The 23937-nt window shown below is 36.8% G+C and overlaps 3 protein-coding genes across 3 annotated transcripts in view; 1 reads left to right on the top strand and 2 right to left on the bottom strand.

Annotated features, from left to right (window-relative positions):
* The window catches only part of LOC149900952 (uncharacterized), a 78326-nt gene extending 67590 nt beyond the window's left edge, over window positions 1-10736 (top strand). The window contains exons 24-37 of the mRNA XM_090111887.1: window positions 216-622; window positions 850-960; window positions 1291-1420; window positions 1724-1785; window positions 2297-2431; window positions 2757-2880; window positions 3211-3375; window positions 3764-3948; window positions 4503-4602; window positions 5328-5402; window positions 9066-9229; window positions 9618-9949; window positions 10111-10171; window positions 10598-10736. Coding sequence (XP_089968013.1) covers window positions 216-622; window positions 850-960; window positions 1291-1420; window positions 1724-1785; window positions 2297-2431; window positions 2757-2880; window positions 3211-3375; window positions 3764-3948; window positions 4503-4602; window positions 5328-5402; window positions 9066-9229; window positions 9618-9949; window positions 10111-10171; window positions 10598-10694 — 2148 coding nt within the window. The 3' untranslated portion in view covers window positions 10695-10736. The remainder of the gene's footprint in view (window positions 1-215; window positions 623-849; window positions 961-1290; window positions 1421-1723; window positions 1786-2296; window positions 2432-2756; window positions 2881-3210; window positions 3376-3763; window positions 3949-4502; window positions 4603-5327; window positions 5403-9065; window positions 9230-9617; window positions 9950-10110; window positions 10172-10597) is intronic.
* LOC149900953 (uncharacterized) lies at window positions 6376-8403 on the bottom strand. The gene is made up of 5 exons (XM_090111608.1): window positions 8360-8403; window positions 7958-8093; window positions 7493-7646; window positions 6986-7106; window positions 6376-6652 (listed from the first exon to the last, which is right to left on the bottom strand). The coding sequence occupies exons 1-5, from the start codon at window positions 8401-8403 to the stop codon at window positions 6376-6378; spliced, it is 732 nt and encodes a 243-aa protein (XP_089967734.1).
* Window positions 10737-12301: 1565 nt separating the features above from the next.
* On the bottom strand, window positions 12302-23779 carry LOC149900951 (uncharacterized). Its single transcript, XM_090111888.1, has 13 exons — window positions 23650-23779; window positions 23374-23531; window positions 22705-22880; window positions 22168-22371; window positions 21777-21897; window positions 21253-21423; window positions 20741-20862; window positions 20410-20553; window positions 20116-20215; window positions 19665-19841; window positions 19047-19247; window positions 12902-12997; window positions 12302-12708 (listed from the first exon to the last, which is right to left on the bottom strand). The coding sequence occupies exons 2-13, from the start codon at window positions 23527-23529 to the stop codon at window positions 12646-12648; spliced, it is 1731 nt and encodes a 576-aa protein (XP_089968014.1). The 5' UTR covers window positions 23530-23531; window positions 23650-23779; the 3' UTR covers window positions 12302-12645.
* Window positions 23780-23937: the final 158 nt, after the last annotated feature.

Here is a 23937-nt window from a genome sequence, read left to right as displayed (position 1 = left end):
AAAGCACATGGTTAGTGGTTAAAATATTTTAAAGATTATTTTTTGAAGAACAAAAAATCTCGGTTCTTTTGTGACCTTCAGTTTTTTTTCTGAGGAAGATAAAAATTAAACACATATTTTGTTATAATATTTCTACACTTTCCATAACTTTTTCATTCTACTAAAAAATATTCTATTTATTTAGAAACGTTATGATTGTTTTGTCGTTTTTCCAGGCCTTCGAGCTAGCGAAAGCGAAGTTAGACGTGACAGAGCTGAAGAGCAGCCTCAGCCAAGCCGCCACGCGCAGTGCAGACGTGGAGCAGGGTGTGTCCGAGCTGCGCGGGAGCAACCAGCTGCTGCAGCGCGAGCTGGACCTGCTGCAGCGGGACAAGCAGCAGCTCGCCGAGCAGCTGGAAGTGCTGGTGTCCAGGTATGACAAGCTGCGCGGGAGCAACCAGCTGCTGCAGCGCGAGCTGGACCTGCTGCAGCGGGACAAGCAGCAGCTCGCCGAGCAGCTGGAAGTGCTGGTGTCCAGGTATGACAAGCTGCGCGGGAGCAACCAGCTGCTGCAGCGCGAGCTGGACCTGCTGCAGCGGGACAAGCAGCAGCTCGCCGAGCAGCTGGAAGTGCTGGTGTCGAGGTACATATTAACATGTAGAAAATTTTGCGTAATAGTATAGTAGTAGTAATATAGTAGATTTAGTTTACGTTAGTTACGTTGTGTTTACGATATTTGAAAAAAAAATATAATCAAAAGTATCCTTATGTGTCTTCCTAACCATCTTTGGTTACAGAGACACTGATTACCAAGTAAAAGAACTTATTGGACCTGTTTAGAAGTCTCATATAAAAAGTATTTATTTGTAGGTTACGAGAAGAAGGCAATATCAGTGAGTTGAAGCAAAAGTTAAAAGGCAAAGCCGAAAGGTGCAGGGAGCTAGAGGTCGAGCTCAGTAATATGAGGGAACTTGTTGAGAGGTAATTATTACTTTTAATGAGCTTCATATTGGAGCTTAAGCAATGATATTTTATTTATAAACCATATTTCAATTGTGTGATGTGTGAGAGATGAATGTTGAATAATGTGTGTTGTTATTTTTTTTTGACGTCTTAATTTTCAAAATAACAGTTGCAGTGGAAAAATATTTCTAATACACTTATCATACATCTCAAATCAAAACTTTCATAAATTGAATCATAATGTACACTGTCAATATAACTTATTTGTACTTCGTTATAATTGCGCATTAATTTCACTGTCAAATAAAGTTTCCATAAGCACATATATAAAATGATCGTATATTTTAGGTTCCGCGGCACAGGCATGGCGGTCAGCCCGCGGTCCCGTTCAGTGCGCTCGCCCACCGCCGAGTTGGAGCGGGCCTTGCGTGTGCAACTGCAGCATTCAAGGAATTTGGACGAGGACATTATGGAACAGGTGATTTTGAACCTTAGAACTGTGTAGTTAGGGTTCATATTAGCGTGGCATCGATGTGTGAGAAATTTAGGTTTGGAAATATGTGATTGTGGGCTTTATGTCTGTGCTATTAGGGTTTATTTTGACGTGCCATCGAGTGAGTGAAACAATTAAATTGTTATTTTTACAATTTAGATTTAAATACCTAATGTTCCTATGATGCTATGCTATCATTTTTGTAATTGTACCTGTGTATTCTCCAAATAAATAAATAAATAAATAATATAACCTTTAATAGTGTAATTTTATGTGATATTGTTGCAGATATTGTCAGCAAGCAGTGACGACCAAGAAGAAATACCCCGGCTCGCTCTCGACTCATCTAAGTAAGTTAACATTTAACTTGTTTAACTTTAAATAAATAGTATTTGGTGAAAATGTGCGTGACCATTGTATGAAAAAAAAATACTTTCTTTATAACAGTGTTATTTTACTTTAATAGATGAAGAACATTCCCCTCATAAATAAACCTTGGTAACTAATTATTTAACATCTATATTACCAACAAACAAACACACAACACTATACACAATGTATCCATACATTTTCAAAAAATTTACCGTAACATTGAAAGGGAGAAGCCACCGACAACCGAAACACAGTTTTTCAACTCTTTTATATATACGGTTTGATTTTAAGTCAAGTTTTATTCCCCAGAACATCGAGCGTCCACTCGACATCATCAGACCATTAAAATATTTTTATTCTATTACCCAGAACATCGAGCGTCCACTCGACATCATCAGACCATTAAAATATTTTTATTCTATTACCCAGAACATCGAGCGTCCACTCGACATCATCAGACCATTAAAATATTTTTATTCTATTACCCAGAACATCGAGCGTCCACTCGACATCATCAGACCGCTACGAGCGCGCGCGAGCCGACGCGGACAAGTTGCAGCTGCAGCTTGAACATTTGGAGGCTCGGCTGAGGGATAAAGACGCGCTCATTGGGGAACTTAACAGGTTGGGTGTTTGAGTTCAAAAGTAAGGTTATTTTTATAGAGGTGTTAGAAAAGTGTCTATTTTAATCTGAACTCTACTTGTACAATGTACACGTAAGAAATATTAGATTTTTTGAAGAACTATACCTGGTACTATACCTGGTTTTGTACAAAAATATATAAAAATTCAAATGAAAAAAAAAAAGACATCAAATACCATCCACAATAAACTTTTTTGTTTAAATAGTTGAATAAACAGTGTAGAAGAAACGTGTTGATAAAGCAAACATTATTAATAAAAAAATTTCATTAGCGTTTTTTCAATAAATTAATAACATTTCCAACAGGATACGCGACAAACTCACGGAAGAATGTGAAGCACTAAAACTACGTGAAGAGGCTGAGAGTGACAACTCGGCGCGGCTACAGCTACTATTGGACGCTCAGCAACACACGGCCACCGCACTACAGGTAAAAATTAAAAAAAATAATGAGGTATGTGTTGCCAGTGGACAAATTTAAGCGAAAACAAAAAAAAAGTGATGTAACATGTCAGATGTGACACACATCACTGGTCCAGATACAAAAAAATAGTGCAGAATTGTAAAACAACAAAAAGACGAAACTCTATAACATTCATTCACTGCACACTTTTCTTTATACACGAAGTTTTTATCTATTTTATTTGGTATAAAATATAGATAGTATTATTGACCTATACATCATTTTTACTATTTACCATTTAAACTTTACAGTTGATCTAAAAATCCTCATTTATAAACGTGTTTATATTCGGTATAGAAACAAGACACAAGTATGATATCGATCCTCAAGCGGCGGCTGGAAAGCGCGATGCAGTCCGAGCTCGAACTGCGGGAACGGGAACAGCATTTATTGGCTAGATTAGCTTTGTTGGAAGCAAGGTCGCCGAAGGATAAGGGGCAAGATGACAGGCTTGCTGTGGAGGTGAGATCTGTTAAATTATATATTTTAATAATGTTTTGCCATGAATTCAAAGGTCTTCAATTAATAGAAAGTAAATTTCAGTAAAATAGATTAATTTTAGTCATTTTTACTTGGACAAACAAGGATTTGAAAATAATTTATGTGTAAAGTTATTTACAAGAATTGATTTATATTCGGATTATAAGATTATTTTTTTAAGAATAGAAGTTTTTTTTAAGTATATCACGAGGCGGGTTTTGAACCCGCGTCTTTAGCTAAATTTGTGTTTATAAAGCATTTGAACGCTATAAAACTAAAATATCTAATTCATATTCTTGTTTCTTATTATTTTGTTACTTGCTGCACGTGTTTTTGTCTAAAACGTTGTAAATAATTACTTATCGCACAGATGGAAACAACAAGCCGTCTAAAGGGTGAAATCCTCGTACTAAAATCGAAACTGGACATGGAGCGTGAACGCAATAGCTCGTTACAGCGTGACGCCGAGCGTGTAGCCGCCCGGGCCCAGCGTGAGGAGCATGCCCGGGAACACCTCGCCGCCACGCTGAAGGCCGAGCTGGCGGAGCTGCGCAGGTCTGTGGACGAGATTAAAAAAAAGACGGGTTGCTCTCCGGAAGTGCCGGCAGAAGTGAAAACTTGATTATTAACGTTGAGCATGTTTGATATTTTGGAATGGTATCCGTCTTACGCTTTTTCGATCAGGTCACGTGTCCTGACGCGAGTTTAAGATTTTATACCCATTACAGAAAAAGTGCTCAACGCCGCTAAAGAAGTTTTCACTTCAAAAAGACGTGTGTCACTCGGGTACTGCCGCGGTAAAGCTATTGCATGCTATGCCTTCAAGCCACACCTCCGCGCCCGTCGGAGTGGGGAGCGTGAGGTTTTTTTCGTTACGGAATTTCTCGATTCGGTCCCCGCGCTCAAGGCCCGCGATAGAAGCTATGCAATAGCTTAAAAATGAGCAACAAACAAGAATTTGAATTCTATAGACATAAATAAACATTCAAACAATTCATAGAACCTAAAATTTTGTCAATATCTCCGCGTAATTAACACAACACTTCAAAATATAAAGATTTCAACAGAGGCATAATGAAAGTATAATTTTAATAATTGACTTTCGTCAGATTAAAGCACGAAGCGGGTGTGGAGTTAGTGCGTGCGCGTGAGTTGCTCAGTATACAGAGCGACACCATTCGACAGCTCGAGGGGAGATTGGCGCAAGCGGTGAGTAAATACATATATTATTATGATGCTTACTTCTAAGAGTTGTGATTTCCTTAAAATTTATACATATATATAAAACTCAAGGGTGACTGATATAGTGATCTATCAACGCAAAGCCCAAACCACTGGACGTATCGGGCTGAAATTTGGCATGCAGGTAGATGTTAGGACGTAGGCATCCGCTAAGAAAGGATTTCCTGAAATTCTTACGGGAACGGGGAAAAACGGGGATGCACGTACAAAGTCGTGGGTAGAAGCTGGTTGTTTATATAAGTAGTAGTAATGAGCAACAACTTTGAAATTTCTTTTGAACAAAGACGTCCGAATGGCTATATCTGAATCTTGTTGAATAAAATTACTTTTTCGTTACTAACCTAATGAATGCCTACTCATAAAAAGATTGCCATGTATTCAGATTGAAATCTTTTTCTATACTAAACTACGGATCGGCAACTTTACGCGATTAACATCCTTCTTCGTAAACATTTTCGTTTTGATACAATTCAAGTTTCTCTTCAAACAATTCACTTTTAGTCAAACGGCAAACCTCTAAGTTATGGTTATATCGGCTTATGAATCACTTCTTTGATGCGGTTTTTTTTAATAGATATAGTGATTCAAGAGGAAGGTTTTAGTATATAATTTATTAGGTAGACAAAGCGGGCGAAGCCGCGGGCGGTAAGCTAGTATTGTATAGTTTAATATTTGTAAACGTATAATTGCAGACGGAGCTAGACACAAGTGGTGTGGCGTCCCCTTACCCGCGCGCGCGTGCGCACGTGGACGACAAGGAACAGGCGGTGAGATTATTTGTGTTTTTATTAAGCTATTGCATAGCTTCTATCGCGGGCCTTGAGCGCGGGGACCGAATCGAGTAATTCCGTAACGAAAAAACCTCACGCTCCCCACTCCGACGGGCTCGGAGGTGTGGCTTGAAGGCATAGCATGCAATAGCTTTACCGCGGCAGTCCCCGAGTGCCACACGTCTTTTTTATTTACTAGCGGTCCGCCCCGGCTTGGCCCGTGGTATCTACATGTTTAAACTATCCTATCTCTCAAGTTGGATCGAACTGCTCATGGTGTGAGAATTTTATTATAATCGGTCAAGTGGTGTAGGAGTCCATTGAGGACAAACATTGTGACACGAGATTTATATATATTAAGATTAAGCGGGACCACAGAACGAGCAGCCGCAGCAAAATACTAGTGCTGTCGTTTTCCTCGACCGAGTCACGTACATACTGACAGAGCTGCTTCACGCTTGGATAGCTTCATTTCAATATTTTCTAACGCACTAAGAACAACGAAATAATGTTCTACCGGCTGTTTCCACTAAAATAATTTGACGTAGAATGAGCATTCGGTCGTCTGATGTAAACCGACCGTAATTTAATTCTAAAATGAGTTAATAAGTTTTTAAACCTCTTTATTAATTTGAATATTCGACAATTGTAATATTTTTCTTCGTGTACGGAAGTTTTCTGCCAATAAAATCTTTTTCATCTTTTTCATGACATCTCAATAAATAATATGTAGTTAGTTTTTTATATTATTTTTTGTAAAGCTTCAACAATAAACTAGATTTTTTCACATTGCTTTTGTTTAATTTTTTTGTATAATCTTCATCGTGTTTTATTTTGTTATTACAAAACGTTAAAAATGTCGAAATTAATAAAAAAAAACATTTCAATAAATAAAACTACAACATAACAATTCCATATTTATTAGGTACAAAAAAAAAATCAATACAAAAAAAAAACACTAAAAATGACATCAACACTTGAAACTCGAACTCGTCTTATGCATCTCTTGTATATAATCGGTGATCTTCGGCACATCGTGTGCACTCAGCCTATCGCCTACGTCTGCGCACTCACTGGCCAACGGCTCTACCGCCCAGAGCGCAGCCGCGTGCAAAGCATATAGCGCACAGTATAGGGTATATAGTAGCGCAGTAGCACAGGCCAAGCCTAGTGGACACACGCGGCTCGCCTCGCTCTCGCTGCGCCAGCTCTCCACCGTCCATGTGCGCAGGTATATGCACAGTTTTCTGTGAAAAACTCACTGTTAGGTCGTTTCGATTGATTGCATATAGCTATTGCATTTATGGAAATATTTACGGAAATATGTGAATTTCAAGATTTAATCAAATAAAAATACACATGTTTTCATATTTCATATCATTTAAATTCGAAAAAATCAGTTAGTAGACCGTAAATGATTAACGACTTCGTTAGTCAACATCAAAACAAAGAATCGAAGAGAGGTCATACAAACTTTTACATAATACTATTAACGTGTTAAAGTTGGGATTTAGTGGGTTCTAAGTATCATACTGCTTAAAAGCCGCTTAAAGCCCAAGTTAAAGCGTTGCCCGCATTACCTTACGTTGGGCAGCGCGCGCTCGAGCAGCGCCACGAGCCCGTGCAGCGCGTGCGACAGCAGCAGCACGCACACCCACACGCACACCAGGTACGGCGGCCAGCGCAGGCTGCCCATCGCCGCTGTACATACATGGAAATAATACAAAACAAACAAAAATTATCTATTGTTCACCACAGATACTACAAATAATAATAGACAATCTGTCAATTAAAGAGCACAACAGGCGGTCTTATCGCTAAAACAGCGATTTCACCGAATCAAAGTTACGGGAGAACTTTTCACAATGTTAAAAAAATACAGTAATTTGTTGTATTTGTAGTGCGGTACAAATATTTTTGAAAAAATCCCGAAAAAAATGATCACGTACATACACACCTAACAAAATAATTAAAAGTAAAAGCTCACTTTATTAGGAGTTTGCAACATTTAATTGCTGCGGAATTATAATTTCATGTTCCCCAAGAATTGAAATGATTCAAAACGCAACATATGTCATTAAATATACCTTGCAATAGCGCCCGATTAGCGTTGATAGTTTCTGGCTCATTACGTTGCGATTGTAGCGGTGTATCCATTGATAGTGCGCGACGACGTAGAGTGTGGTCCGACGAGCGCACGCGCGCGTCCGGCACGAACTGCGGCCTGTCCGTGCGGGATGTCTGAAAATAGACATAATTTACATATTTGAGATTTTGAACACATTAGACACACTATAGTGAACAAAAACAAAACAAATATAAACAAAATGACAGAAAATATAATTAAAAAGACTAAAAATAAATATTAGACTGCACTTATAGAAACTGTTTACGGTTGAAAATAGGAGAAGTTTTAACATCAAACGGAAATCTCTTTCAATACCAATGGATGTCACAAATACTTTTCTTTATATTATTATGCATTTGCATCCTCAAATACATATCTCAAAAATATATGATATATATGCCAAATATTATTATTTATTACATACCGATGGAGATATCTTCCCGAAAGAAGCAGACATCTTCTTATCTTTCTCTTTCTCTTCTTTAGGTTCCTCCTTGATGTTGAGCTCCGTCTTGGTCACCGATGGGTGGTCGCCGCACATTCTGTGCAATTTCAACTGCCTATAGTTCAAATTTAATTAAACTAACTAAAATTTATTGTTTCAAGCTTAACTTTAATATTTAGCAACATAAAGTGATTAAAGGTTCCAAATGGAAATAACTTGAAAGCAATTCATTGTTGGTGTGTCTGTTATGAAACTATTTTTAATTTTTGGAAATGGGTTGTCCCATGATACCATTCGGGAGTAATTTTGCTCGTGCAATTAATATTTTAAAATTTAATTACGTTTGTAGCTATAATCACACCTGAATAAATAATATCTTACATCATGTCCGGTATTCTTGGCGATTCCGTTTTAGACGGCTCCATATTTTCCACGGATAATTTTAAATGTATACTTTCATTATAAAACTGCGGAATTTTCGTAAAAAAATTAGCATAGAAACATCAATACGCGTACATAATCTTATAAAACTGTCATTACATGTGACGGTGAAGTGACTGTGACAATCGAGTCTTCTTTTTTCGAACTATTTTAAAATAGAAGTGGATGATACAATGTTTTAAATAAAAACTTTTTATAAAAATCTGAATATATCCGGTATTTAGAATTTTATATAAAACTAGCGGTCCGCCCCGACTTCGCCCGTGGTACATGTTTACGTTTTCTCTACATAAGAACCATCCTCGTACTTAAAGGAATATAATAAAAAAAGAACTATCGAAATCGTTTCAGCCGTTCTCGAGTTATGCGCTTACCAACACATTTTGCGATTCATTTTTATATATAAGAATATTGTTCTTGTTGTTGAATTATTTCAACGCTTTTATTAAGCCTAAAAACATGATATTTTCTATTTTTTTATGATATTGTTAAACCTCAGCGTTACGTTTATTATTTTTATTCGTTTCTCACTTGAATGCACCGATAACCCAATCCAACTTACTATAAATTAAACCTTTTTTTGTAACGACGTCCATTATTTGCAACGTTACTAGACATTTGAGTGACGATTGGTTTCCATGATCAGATCCGCTACCTGCAAGGGCGGTGCCTGCGGCTGGCGAGCTTGCGCAAGGCGCTGGTGTGGCAGAAGCGCTACCTGCAGCGCGTGCTCGCCGGCTACCACGAGGCCGAGCGCTGTCTGCTGCCAGCCCCGCCCACACAGCCGCTAGCGGGCAAACAGCGGTTCCGGTGAGTACACACACACACACACACACACACACAGAACATCTACCATATCGTAATCGTTCTTCGTTGAGAATTCAGAACACATACCTTATAGAATACAGCTCAAAGGGCATGCACTCCACTCATCAAGCAGCATATTTGATACAGTACATAACATGTACCACACACATATTATCATAACTCACATTTTACAACTCACACAAAATATATTATAATGCCCAATATTTTATATTTTACATATCACATAAATCATCTATTATTTAGAAAGTACGTATTTAAATTAAATCTTTATTTATTTCCCCCTCCCAATTCACAATTACATAACTTGGTAAATAAACAATTCGTTTATTGTTTTTTTTTATCATTACTCATGTGCTTTTCTATTATCCAGATGCATCGTAAACGTAGTCCGCACAGTAATACGCATGGGCTACCTAGTGCGGCGCAGACAGCAAGTGCGCACATTGGCCACCGCATGTTTACTGCCAACCACACCAGCCAATCGCGACCCATTCAGCACGCCGACCAATCAGCGCGATGCATTCAACACGCCGACCAATCAGAGGGAGCAGTTCCTCACGCCCCTCACGCGTGGAGTGACGATAGCCACGCCTATGAGGGAGCAAGTCAGCACGCCCGTACCGCGCACGCAGACCAAGCTGAGCAGTACCTTGGCGAGGAGACTGTTGAAGCAGGATATTGGAGTTACGATGCCGGAGTATGGTGAGTTGTTTAGTTATATTCATGGAAATTTCCGAATGTAACAAATCAAACCTAATTATTTATACAAGATTTTTTAAAATTATATTGAATGTAACAAATAGATTTATGCCACCTGATTATCTAATTAAATACAAATATAAAACTTTTTTTAAACTTCTCAGTGGACGACGGCCACCGCTCACCCTACAACAGTTCACCGCGCGAACAAAGATTTATTCTAAGGTAATGTTTTATATCAAGTCCTCTCAAACAGAAATAGAACTAAATTATTATAGTAATTCAAATTCAAATATCAATTAATAATTCTAATATTCCATTTCATTTTTATATCCATCCATATTTAAATAACATACTTACATCATAATATTACTAGATTTCCGCCCGCGGCTTCGCCCGCGTTCTCAAAGGAAAACCCGCATAGTTCCCGTTCCCGTGGGATTTCCGGGATAAAACCTACCCTATGTGTTAATCCAAGTTACCTTCCATATGTGTGCTAAATTTCATTGTAATCGGTTCAGTAGTATTTGCGTGAAAGAGTAACAAACATCCATACATCCATACTTACAAACTTTCGCCTTTATAATAGTAGTAATAGTTAATTTTGTGTGAATATGAGTGTATCTTAAAATCTATAACAACACATTTCAGTTCCCCGCGCGGCGAGGTAGCGTCAGCATACTTACACAAGTTGGAAGCGGTCAGCCGCTGCCTCGGGCGGACACTCGACGATAAGGACAACCCCTGACCAACCGCTCACTAGTGACCCTGGAACCCTGTGGAATCCCGTGGAACACTGTGGAACCCCGTGGAACACTGTGGAATCCCGTGGAACTTTGTGGAACTTTCCCCACTCGGTGCATAGCTGAGTGTAGAACTCTCACCAGTGAGCCTTATTACCTCCGTGGAACTTGTACTGTTATGAATTATTAGATATTGCAATTTTTATGAAATCAGGTTCTTTATATTTGTGGAATTTTATACACTAAACTCGTATTGTAGTTTTCACAATAGGTGCAATTTTGTATCGTCTCAAACGCACGAGATGTGGAACATATTCCACTTGATGCTCAGTGGAATGTTCCACACTAAAGTAGTGGAACTATGCACTAAGAACCATTGACACATTTTTTCAAACAGTGCTCTTCAGTGCCACTACACTTATGAATTTAAAATAATTGTATATTTATAGAACAGTGAAACATCACACCCATCGATTGATTGCAAAGATTTTTATTTATTTAATGTATAATTTAGTTTATTTGTATTCGTTACGTGCTAAATTGTCGTATATTAAGACGCACTTACGGTGCTAATGTAAATTACAATGGGTACTATTTTTAATCTCGGTTCATTCGATCTGATAATGTCCAACGCATTTCCTCACAAATTAGCATAAGTATTAGATTAGTGCCAAAATGTATTAGTTATTATTGTGTTACTTAATTTATTTTATTTTAAGTCGGTTATCTCTCCGCCTATGTGTGTAAGACGTTCGTTGCCTTATAGTCTAAGAGCTGGCCGCTTCGTGAATGTAGTACGAGAGATTGTTGGATTTTTCTAAGATGGTTAGAGTAGATGTATCGTTGTATGAAAATTGTTCGAGCAAAATATTAGTATGTATAGATAGTAGGTACGTGTGTAGTGAAGGCCAGCTTCCGTACTAATTACCTTTGATATTTGTTTTTGACAATTTATTTAATTCTTTTGACATTTAAATTGGTTAATTGGACAACATGTACAATATCTAGATGCTGTTTATTTTTAATTTCAACTAGAATTATTATGATTGTCTAAGCACAAACCTTGCCATAATTGTTTTGATGTTTGAGGAGTGAGTAGACCGCTAATGGCTTGAATATTTGTATATAAGTTAAAAAAAACATGAATTACACAGGAATACTGTTAAGATATTTGAATAATTTAATTATGAATTTCAAGGAATTTTTCAAAGTAAAAATTTTGCGTTTCTCATTATTATTATTTGTTTTTGAATGTTATTAAATTCAAGCGATTGGCGGTTAGTCGCTCGTATAGTTTAGAGACGGACGCACGAAAGTACAAGTTAGGTTAAGTTAGCTAAGTCCGACCGATTCCGACCGATGCATTCTCGAACGTTCCGCGATATCGAGACTAGAAAATTATATTTTTATTCATTCATACAGAGTAGTGAGTACAATTCGAATAATTAATATAACTTTCTGTCTATTTTTCCGTAATTTAGTATTAGATGTAAATTATTTAGTGTTAAGATAGTTGAATTTTGACTTTGCCATAACTTTCCTAACAATAGACAATAGTAGAGTAAGCCAAAGCGAAAAGTATTACAGAATTATATAACAGTTTGGGGGGTCCTGACGCGGAGATGTTACGATATTGTTGTCTCATTTTTTAATTTTGTTGATCAAAATGACATAGTACTGTAACGTGTTTAAATTGTATACAGTTTTAATTAGTTGATGTAAAGCCCCTGAAAATCATGGTTTATCTTCCACCGTTTCTACAATCTACACTCAACGTGACCAAAGAAACATTAGATGTAAGGTTAATTTAAAGAAACACAGCCCAACGACAACTTCAAACAATTTATTTCAAAATTTGACATCTGTCTAGTCACAGTTTCATCGTGCCATAACGCTAACTTCTTGTTGAACTTCTAAAATGAAATAAATAAAATGATATTTTGTAAACGCTTTGTTTTATTTCTTCAACTCGCAGCGACAACCTTCCGTCTTGCACGGGACTATTTGCGGTAGGGAGCTCTGAGGACAAAAATATTACATTATTACGAAAGAAATACGATTAAAATCAAGATTAATATCATACCTATATCTCTTTATTATTCTATTACAACTTCCAATAAGAAAAGCTCAGTATTGTTTTTTTTTGAAATCTAGGTTCGATTCCTAGCTCTAAAAAAGCTTGCAATAAAAATCTTTAATGGAAAAATTATACCTTCTTTCTTTGCAAGCCGTTAGCTGGAGCCGCTCTCTTGTAATCATCCACCGGTGCTTCTACTTTTGTGTTTACTTTAGATGAACCTGGTACAGCCTGTTATTTAAAAATGCTTTTTCATATCGGTTATTTTGTACAAAATATTGGACACGGATTTTAAATGTATTTTCTTATTACAATTGATTTTATGTGTATGTGACCATTTTATAACTTCGCTAATGGTGGATAACAAATCAATACATTTTATTAGTGAAAAGCTCGTGAAAAGTAAATAATATAACAAATTCGGATGACAATATCCAAATCTAGGGTTCCAAGTTATAGACGTAGTTTTTATAGACGTTAGGTTAGTATTTTATAAATGATGGAGTATGCATATGGTTTATTTATTTTAAATCCTGAACAAATTTCAATTGCGCAATATCATACAAAAAATACGTACAACGTCAACATACGAACAAAAGAATAAATGAATTGAATACATCGTAACTGTGGTAAATCAATACATACATACATACATAATAATATAATAAAATTCTAGAAAAGTGGTGTCTGTACAATGAAAATATGTAAAAAAAATTTAGCAGGGGTTATTACTAAATCGATCCCAAACCCAAAACTGTCGTTAAAATTTTTTTTGTCTGTTTGTCTGTTTGTCTGTATGTTTGAACACGCTAATCTCAGAAACGGCTTATCCGATTTAAATGCGGTTTTCACTAATATATTTTGGTAATCTTCATTTAACATTTAGTGTTTATTTCATGTCAATCGGTTTATAAATAAAAAAGTTATGACCATTTAAGTATTCACGGCGAACATTTGCTAAGGCATTCTATGGTACACTATTATACAGTGTACGATAAAACGTAAGTTATCTGTTATACGCTACAGTTATTTCTGGTGGTGGGGGTGGGGGTGAGGGGGTAAGCTGAGGTAGTAGGGGGGGAGGGGCAAATTAAAATTATGCTTATTTTTAGGTAAATTTTATACATAAAATGTCCTTTAAATTATGTCGTATTACATATATTTTTAAGCCCCGACGCAAAAAGATGAGTGATAAGTGTTTGACCGCTATGTGTGTCTGTGTGTGTGTATCTGTTTGTTCCACCGTAGCTCGCTAACAGGTAATCCGAATTAGATGCGGTTTTTTGTTAGGCAGCATATTTTCCGACGCTGGTTCTTAGATAAAGTGTATCAAAATCGGTTCATCCATTTATTATACCTACCTATAGGGGTAAAAGTGGGAATGAAAAAAATTAAAGTTGTCGAATCTAAGTCATATACATATATTAAACTAGATTTCCGCCCGCGGCTTCGCCCGCGTTTTCAAAGGAAAACCCGCATAGTTCCCGTTCCCGTGGGATTTCCGGGATAAAACCTATCCTATGTGTTAATCCAAGTTACCATCTATATGTGTGCTAAATTTCATTGTAATCGGTTCAGTAGTTTTTACGTGAAAGAGTAACAAACATCCATACATCCATACATCCATAAATCCTTACAAACTTTCGCTTTTATAATAGTATTAAGATTAAGATGAAAGTGAACGTTTTATCAAAATCAGTTCATCCATTTATTTGATATAGGGGTAAAAGTAGGAATAAAAAAATGAATTTTATCTGCGGAAAATTTCCATACGCCAGGAAAAATTCTATACGTCGGGAAAATTTATACAGATGAGGAAAATTCGTATAAGTCAGGAAAATTTTTCTAAGTCCGGAAAAATTTCCATACGCCAGGAAAATTTCTTTAAGTCGGGAAAATTTAAACAGATAAGGAAAATTCGTATAAGTCAGGAAAATTTTTCGAAGTCCGGAAAATTTTCATACGCCAGGAAAATTTCTATACGTCAGGAAAATTTCTATACGTCAGGAAAATTTATATAAGCCAGGAAAATTTCTATACGTCAGGAAAAATGTCTATAAGGTGGAAAAGGATAGGTTAGGTTAGGTTAGGTTAGGTTAGGTTAGGAAAATTTTTCGAAGTCCGGAAAATTTCCATACGCCAGGAAAATTTCTATACGTCCGGATAATTTATATAAGCCAGGAAAATTTCTATACGTCAGGAAAAATTTCTATAAGGTGGAAAAGGATAGGTTAGGTTAGGTTAGGTTAGGTTAGGAAAACTTTTCTAAGTCCGGAAAATTTCCATACGCCAGGAAAATTTCTATACGTCAGGAAAATTTATATAAGCCAGGAAATATTCTACTTATACGTCAGGAAATATTTCTATAAGGTGGCAAAGGATAGGTAAGGTTAGGTTAGGTTAGGTTAGGAAAATTTTTGTAAGTCCGGAAAATTCCCATACGCCAGGAAAATTTCTATACGTCCGGAAAATTTATATAAGCCAGGAAAATTTCTATACGTCAGGAAAAATTTCTATAAGGTGGAAAAGGATAGGTTAGGTTAGGTTAAGTTAGGTTAGGAAAATTTTTCTGTCTGGAAAATTTTTATACGCCAGGAAAATTTCTATACGTCAGGAAAATTTATAAAAGCCAGGAAAATTTCTATACGTCAGGAAAAATTTCTATAAGGTGGAAAAGGATAGGTTAGGTAAGGTTAGGTTAGGTTAGGAAAATTTTTCGAAGTCCGGAAAATTTCCATACGCCAGGAAAATTTCTAGACGTCAGGAAAAATTTCTATAAGGTGGAAAAGGATAGGTTAGGTTAGGTTAGGTAAGGAAAATTTTTCTAAGTCCGGAAAATTTCCATACGCCAGGAAAATTTCTATACGTCAGGAAAATTTATATAAGCCAGGAAAATTTCTATACGTCAGGAAATATTTCTATAAGGTGGCAAAGGATAGGTTAGGTTAGGTTAGGTTAGGTTAGGTTAGGTTAGGATAGGTTAGGTTAGGTTAGGTGAGGAAAATTTTTGTGAGTCCGGAAAATTCCCATACGCCAGGAAAATTTCTATACGTCCGGAAAATTTATATAAGCCAGGAAAATTTCTATACGTCAGGAAAAATTTCTATAAGGTGGAAAAGGATAGGTTAGGTTAGGTTAGGTAAGGTTAGGAAAATTTTTCTAAGTCCGGAAAATTTTTATACGCCAGGAAAATTTCTATACGTCAGGAAAATTTATATAAGCCAAGAAAATTTCTATACGTTAGGAAAAATTTCTATAAGGTGGAAAAGGATAGGTTAGGTTAGGAAAATTTTTCGAAGTCCGGAAAATTTCCATACGCCAGGAAAATTTCTCTACGTCCGGAAAATTTATATAAGCCAGGAAAATTTCTATACGTCAGGAAAAATTTATATAAGGTGGAAAAGGATAGGTTAGGTTAGGTTAGGTTAGGTTAGGTTAGGAAAATTTTTCTAAGTCCGGAAAATTTCCATACGCCAGGAAAATTTCTATACGTCAGGAAAATTTATATAAGCCAGGAAAATTTCTATACGTCAGGAAATATTTCTATAAGGTGGCAAAGGATAGGTTAGGTTAGGTTAGGTTAGGAAAATTTTTCTAAGTCCATAAAATTTACTAAGGTAAGGTTTAAAACATGGGTAATATATTATCGAAAAATAGTAAATTTTCCGGACTTAGAAAAATTTTCCTAACCTAACCTAACCTAACCTAACCTAACCTATCCTTTGCCACCTTATAGAAATTTTTCCTGACGTATAGAAATTTTCCTGGCTTATATAAATTTTCCGGACGTATAGAAATTTTCCTGGCGTATGGGAATTTTCCGGACTGACAAAAATTTTCCTAACCTAACCTAACCTAACCTATCCTAACCTAACCTAACCTAACCTAACCTAACCTATCCTTTGCCACCTTATAGAAATATTTCCTGACGTATAGAAATTTTCCTGGCTTATATAAATTTTCCTGACGTATAGAAATTTTCCTGGCGTATGGAAATTTTCCGGCCTTAGAAAAATTTTCCTAACCTAACCTAACCTAACCTAACCTAACCTAACCTAACCTAACCTAACCTAACCTAACCTAACCTATCCTTTTCCACCTTATTGAAATTTTTCCTGACGTATAGAAATTTTCCTGGCTTATATAAATTTTTCGGACGAATAGAAATTTTCCTGGCGTATGGGAATTTTCCGGACTTACAAAAATTTTCCTAACCTAACCTAACCTAACCTAACCTAACCTAACCTAACCTATCCTAACCTAACCTAACCTAACCTAACCTAACCTAACCTAACCTAACCTAACCTATCCTTTTCCACCTTATAGAAATTTTTCCTGACGTATAGAAATTTTCCTGGCTTATATAAATTTTCCGGACGTATAGAAATTTTCCTGGCGAATGGAAATTTTCCAGACTTAGAAAAATTTTCCTAACCTAACCTAACCTAACCTATCCTTTTCCACCTTATATAAATTTTTCCTGACGTATAGAAATTTTCCTGGCTTATATAAATTTTCCGGACGTATAGAAATTTTCCTGGCGTATGGAAATTTTCCAGACTTAGAAAAATTTTCCTAACCTAACCTAACCTAACCTATCCTTTTCCACCTTATATAAATTTTTCCTGACGTATAGAAATTTTCCTGGCTTATATAAATTTTCCTGACGTATAGAAATTTTCCTGGCGTATGGAAATTTTCCGGACTTAGAAAAATTTTCCTAACCTAACCTAACCTAACCTAACCTTACCTATCCTTTTCCACCTTATAGAAATTTTTCCTGACGTATAGAAATTTTCCTGGCTTATATAAATTTTCCTGACGTATAGAAATATTCCTGGCGTATGGAAATTTTCCGGACTTCGAAAAATTTTCCTAACCTAACCTAACCTAACCTAACCTATCCTTTTCCACCTTATAGAAAATTTTCCTGACGTATAGAAATTTTCCTGGCTTATATAAATTTTCCTGACGTATAGAAATTTTCCTAGCGTATGGAAATTTTCCGGACTTAGAAAAATTTTCCTGACTTATACGAATTTTCCTCAGATAAAATTCATTTATTTATTCCTACTTTTACCCCTATATCAAATAAATGGATGAACTGATTTTGATAAAACGTTCACTTTCATCTTAATCTTAATACTATTATAAAAGCGAAAGTTTGTAAGGATTTATGGATGTATGGATGTATGGATGTATGGATGTATGGATGTTTGTTACTCTTTCACGTAATAACTACTGAACCGATTACAATGAAATTTAGCACACATATAGAGGGTAACTTGGATTAACACATAGGATAGGTTTTATCCCGGAAATCCCACGGGAACGGGAACTATGCGGGTTTTCCTTTGAAAACGCGGGCGATACCGCGGGCGGAAATCTAGTCCATACTAATATTATAAATGCGAAAGTAACTCTGTCTGTCTGTCTGTTACTCAATAGCTGGGTCCACACCGGCCGATCCAGTGATCCCGCGATCCGCGATCCAGGATCGCGGAGCATGGATCGTGGATCATGTTAGGCCGATCCACTTTAAAAACTTGCGATCCAAAATATGCGCTCCAAGTGATCCTAAGGCGATCCGTGATTCAGCCAGTCTAACTCTTGTACGATATGGAGTCACACGTACAACGGCGGCGTCTTGCCGTTGCAGCAGTAACTTTTATTTTATTATACTGAAATGTTTGCGCAAAAAATCAAAAAAAAAGAAATCGACGGTTTTGGGTGAAACAACTTTACAAAAATCGATTGGAATCTGGGACTCAGCTGTACGCAGAGTTAGTTTCAGATGAAGTGGAACACAATTTTGCAAGAATGAATGCTATTCAATTTGAGATATTCGACTTTCTGAGATGTCCATGGTGAGGTGGATCGCGCGATCCAACACAACCGTCCACACCGCGCGCATCACGCAACTGAGGCACCTTTGAAGCGGGTACAAAAACCGCCCGCTAACGGATCGCACGAGGTTGGGATCGCGCGCGGCAAAACGCGTGCATGGATCGCGCGCGGCACGTCCACACCGCCCGCATCTTTGGATCGCGCGCCTGCCGCGCGCGATCGGATCGCGGTGGATCGGCCGGTGTGGACCCAGCTATTCACGTCTAAACTACTGGACCAATTTGCATGAAATTTGGTATGGAGATATTTTGATACCCGAGAAAGGACATAGGCTACTTTTTATTGTGAGGTATGTACCACGGGCGAAGCCGGGGCGGACCGCTAGTATAGTATAAAAATATAATAACATATACAAGCATATCTGTACACTCACACTGGCAGCTTGCAAGCCGTCCCGCCTGGCCGGCCGCTCATCCCTCCCATCCTCACCCCCATCCCCCGCGCTCGGCGGCGGCGGGTACTCGTAGCCCGGGTCCGGCGCTGACTGGTCGCGCGGCGCGTACGAACCGTAGTGCTCCTGGAGCGACGCCGGGAGCGGCGGCATCGGGTAGAGCCGGTACTGCTTGCAGTAGCGCTGGGGGGTACAGAGTCGCTTGTAAAGAAGGCTTATAAATGAAATACAATACAGTTGGACAAAAATTACGCTTAAAAATTGTCTGAAGCGAAACTATGCCTACTTGTCTATTAGGTTTTGTAACAAGATATTCAATAGACTTTGAAAATTACTACCAGGAAATGAAGTGCGATTGTGATTCTATCGTCTTTCAATACAGGAATAAAGAAATATCAAATCATGATTCGTTTTTATAACACATTATTTTATCAAATTTAACTATTATATTATCAATTTCAATATTATTGTACAGAACCAATTACTATAGAGCACTGATAGTGCAGAATGGAAACAGCTAAAAAATTAAAAATTTATTTCTGCAAAATATAAATTAGAACAATAACTCAAGCAATAAATATAATATTAGACTCTACGTACATCGATAGCTTTATTCAGCGCATGCGTGGGCCGCTGGTGCGCGCGCGCCTCCTCCAACAGGCGAGCGGCGTGCGTCAGCAGCTTGTTGTCGGCCGCGCGCAGCTTGCTCTCCGCCAGCTCGCCGTAGAAGTGACGGGTCTCTGCGCGCTCACGGGCCTCGCGGTCGTCACGCTCTTTCTGATTTTAGATAAATATTACATGTATTTTGAATTATACAGAAAATTTAAGCTTTATCAATTTTGGGAGCGAACACACTTAACATTTTGATAGTAAATAAATAGTGTTATTATAACTATGAGGTTACCAAAACTATTAGAAAAGATGGACACCTTAGAATATAATATAAATCTGATGAACTATATATTTTCACGACTAGGTACATACGTTAATTTACAGTCACAACATTTATTGAAAATGTAATTGAAAGCAAGCAAAATATACATATTCTTACCCACAGTTTCAGAATATCTTCGCGATACTCTTTTGTTTTTCTCTCCTTTTCCAGACGCAATTTTTCTTGGAAATCTTGATACAGCTCTGCATTTTTGAATCTGCCAACAGATGTTGGTATAATTTCATAGTAATTATTTTTTCTAGTGTCACTGACCCAATCGTCACTCGTGTCATTGACACACGTGTCACTGACTCACACGTTTCACTGACCCACCCGTGTCACCGACTGACCCACACGTGACTGACTGACACACGTACGTTATAGTTACATTAATTTGAATTGATACAATACCTGTTCATGATCTCCCACTGGCGCATGGTGTTGAACTCGTGCAGGCGCTGCTGCTCGTCGCGCAGGAACTGGTTGCGGACCTCGATGCGCTCCTGTTTGAACTTCTCGCGTTTGTGTGCGTCCGCTTGACGACGTGCTTCGGCACTGGCGATTTTAGTTTTTATTAAATGAAGCTTGCTTGTTTAAAGAATAAATCTTCTTTCGATCATTATTCACTATTTGTATTTACCGTTATATGGCGAATCTTATAACCTTTATCACAAACTGAATAGTACATTATATGTTTAATTATTATATTAATATAAAAAAAATGCACAATCTTTCAACTTACGCGGCTTCCTTCTCTTTGATAGCTTTCTGTAAATTCTCGTGTTCTTTTGCCTCTCGCGCCGCGTCTCCGCTTTCGAGCTTCTGACTTATTTTTTCAAGCACACGCAACTTTTCTTCTTTCACCTAAAATATTATAATTAGACTTAAAATTTGATTAATTGTTTCGTGACAAATGCTATAAAATTCCAGTCAGTCAGTCTACTGGCTTAACCACGAGAGTTAAAAAAGTTAAACGTGAAAATTATGCATAATGCAAATCTATACACTCACACTACACAAACTAACCCACACTCGAATTTTTTTTCAACTAAGTATAACAGCTTACCAATACAAGTGCACTGTTACCGTAATATAGATTATCATCTAGTATCTACAGGGTCATCATTAATTATTATTGTTTGCAATTAGTGTTGATTGTATGGTCGAGAAAAAAATCTTTTATTTTTATCAAACACACTCTTCCAGTTACCATCCATTCATCCACATATCTCTATCACACAATAGCCAACTAACATCGCTCTCAGTCTGCTTGCGTCTCCTCTCGACCCTCGCGCGCGAGGCCTGCAGCACGGCAATGAGGCGGTCGTCCATGCTGTCCCGCGCGGCCGCCTCGCGCCGCCGCTGCGCCGCCTCGCCGCGGGAGCGCTCCATGTCCGACCAGATGCGCGCTTTTTCAGCTGCTTTCTGGTAAAAATATTTTTACACAATGATTGGAAACGTAGTACTTAAGGATAGGCTGCAACTTACTTTTATGGACGAATACACCAAGATATCATGGAAATTTATTTTCTTCATTTAAGGATCACAAAAGCTATCACAAAATCGATTGCTAAATACAACAAAATTAAAAAAAGATGAAATAAGTATTTTACTAAAATATTTAAAAATTCTAGAAGTACTTATCCTACAATTTGTTAAAATAAATTAAGTAGTTAGGTAATTAAGACCCGATATAACATAATAATACGGTCTACATCTCACAATCAAAAAAAAAAAATGTTCACAAAGCAAATCTAAGGTGAACAGAAATAACTCACAAACTCCTCCTCAAACTTCTTCAATTCATCTATCTGCTCATCTGCCTTTAAATTGTCGATCTTTTGCAGCTCCAACTCTGTCTCATACTCGATACGGTTACGCTCTGCCACCTCATGAGCTCTATCATTATAATACATAGTAAGAAAACACTTAAAAATTTTGTTAATTATAGTTACTGTTATTGAATTTCTAAAATGATCCCACTGCAAAAGTAAAAAATAAACGGATTTGACACTTTTTATATTATGTCGCATCCGATAAGAAAAATTAATAAAAACTATACAGCAGAGTTTCAAAAGAGTATTAATTAGTTTAAATAATAAGACATTAATCTAAACTCGTACACTTTCATAATAAAAATTTAATCTAAATACACATAATTTTACTCACTGCTCAATAATCTCCTTCTGGTGTTGTTTGTTAGCTTCGAACCGCCTCTTCTTACGCAGTTCCATCAGCTCGTGCCACTCTTTCGCTTTCCTGATGATGTCATCATCATCCTTCCTCTTTTGCTCATCCCTCATTCTCTTTAGTTCTTTATTGAATTTTAATTGTTCCTCTCGCTCTTTCTGAATAACCGTTTCTAGGACAGCACTAAAATAATGCAAATTATTAGCATGCTCGCGACTTGCCTTGCGTTATAACACGGAGACAGGATACGAAGTTAAGCTTATAAAAAATAAATAGTTTTTTTAAACTTGCCTGTCTAAATGCCCTACACGTGTCACTTACCACACGTGTCTCTGACTGACCCACACGTGTCATTTATAAAATATAATTTATTAAATTTATCTGGGTGTGAAATCCAAACAGATAGAAAACCAATAATAATTTTCATTTTCCTTTTTAAATTAACTATATTTAGAGACCATGAACGCAATTATAATTATCAAATACCTCATTATTATATTCAATCCCAAAACTTACGATAACAAAAGTTTCGGCGCATCCTTATTCTTGAACACGGTTTCCCGCGCGCTGTACATGAGCTCCCGCTGTTCCTCTCGCTTTCTTTTCAGGTACTGTTGGTAGAACTTGCTGTTAGCTGCCTCTGCCGCCTCTATGCGTTCGCGGCGTAACTCTTCATTGCGCTTGTTTACGTTCTGGGTATATAATAAAATTTGAATAAGGTTTAAGGATCGAAAATGCAAGAAAAAGATAGAACTCAATCATGCGCGTGTGCAAGACGAAGTCTATTTGTTTGTTTGTATGCATGTTTGTCTACGCATAAGCTAAAAACTACAAGTCGGAATTAAAATAATTCATTGTTGTTATATTCGGTACCTATGTCCCAACTTGGGTATCAATGAAAGTTTCATCATAATCGAATCAGTAGTTTTTGAGATAGAGGCCTAAATATACAGTATTCACAGGGATAAACATCGTAGCAACTGCTTTTACGTGCGTTCAAACGATAGAAGTTGGTATAATTTTGTTACTTGTAACTTGTTTTAATTTTTATTAATTATACAGGACAACTTACTTATATGTTCGCATAAATAGGTACTATTTTATGCAGTATGTTTGCTTGAACCACGAACTTCGCCTTCTTATAATTTAAATATAAATTAAATATTATGAAAAAAAATCATTCACCTCCAAAGAATTGGGCCAATTTTTTGTCATCTCTCTACTAGCCTGGTCGAGATAACGAACATATTCCCTGCGACGGGTAACTTCCGGATCCTCGCGATTTGTGTCCGTCCATCGAGCTATGCGAGACCATTCATCTTTTGTCATTACAATTGGCATGTCTAAAAAAAACTGACCTTTAATTATAATAATTATAATAATAGTCACATACAATAGCAGTTATTGTTTTCAATAGTAGTCCATATTGTGTGAGATTGTTTGGTCGATATTAATTTATACCTGCTGTTGTGACGGCTATGCAGTATTCAATGAAATATTAGTAATTAACTTATCATTTAGGTATATAGTAAAAATAATGTTATAATGTAATTATATAATATATATTTGTATATATTTAAATCGAAATTTTTAACACTTTTCTTAGAAGTGACAGAATAATAATGTGACATGTTTTTAAATATAGATGCACATTCTTTTATTTTTATCATAATATATTCTGTTTTATGTGTAGAAAAGTTCTGTGGTAGAAAACTTAAGTAACTAGTTATTTAAAAAAATAAAGAATAG

Source organism: Colias eurytheme, chromosome 17 (genome assembly GCF_061535395.1).
Source record: "Colias eurytheme isolate Ceu_HAF_F1 chromosome 17, ilColEury1 Martin Lab GWU primary, whole genome shotgun sequence".
Taxonomy (NCBI): Eukaryota; Metazoa; Arthropoda; class Insecta; order Lepidoptera; family Pieridae; genus Colias; species Colias eurytheme.
The sequence above is the reverse complement of the archived record's forward strand: the minus strand, read 5'-3'. Positions and strand labels throughout refer to the sequence as shown.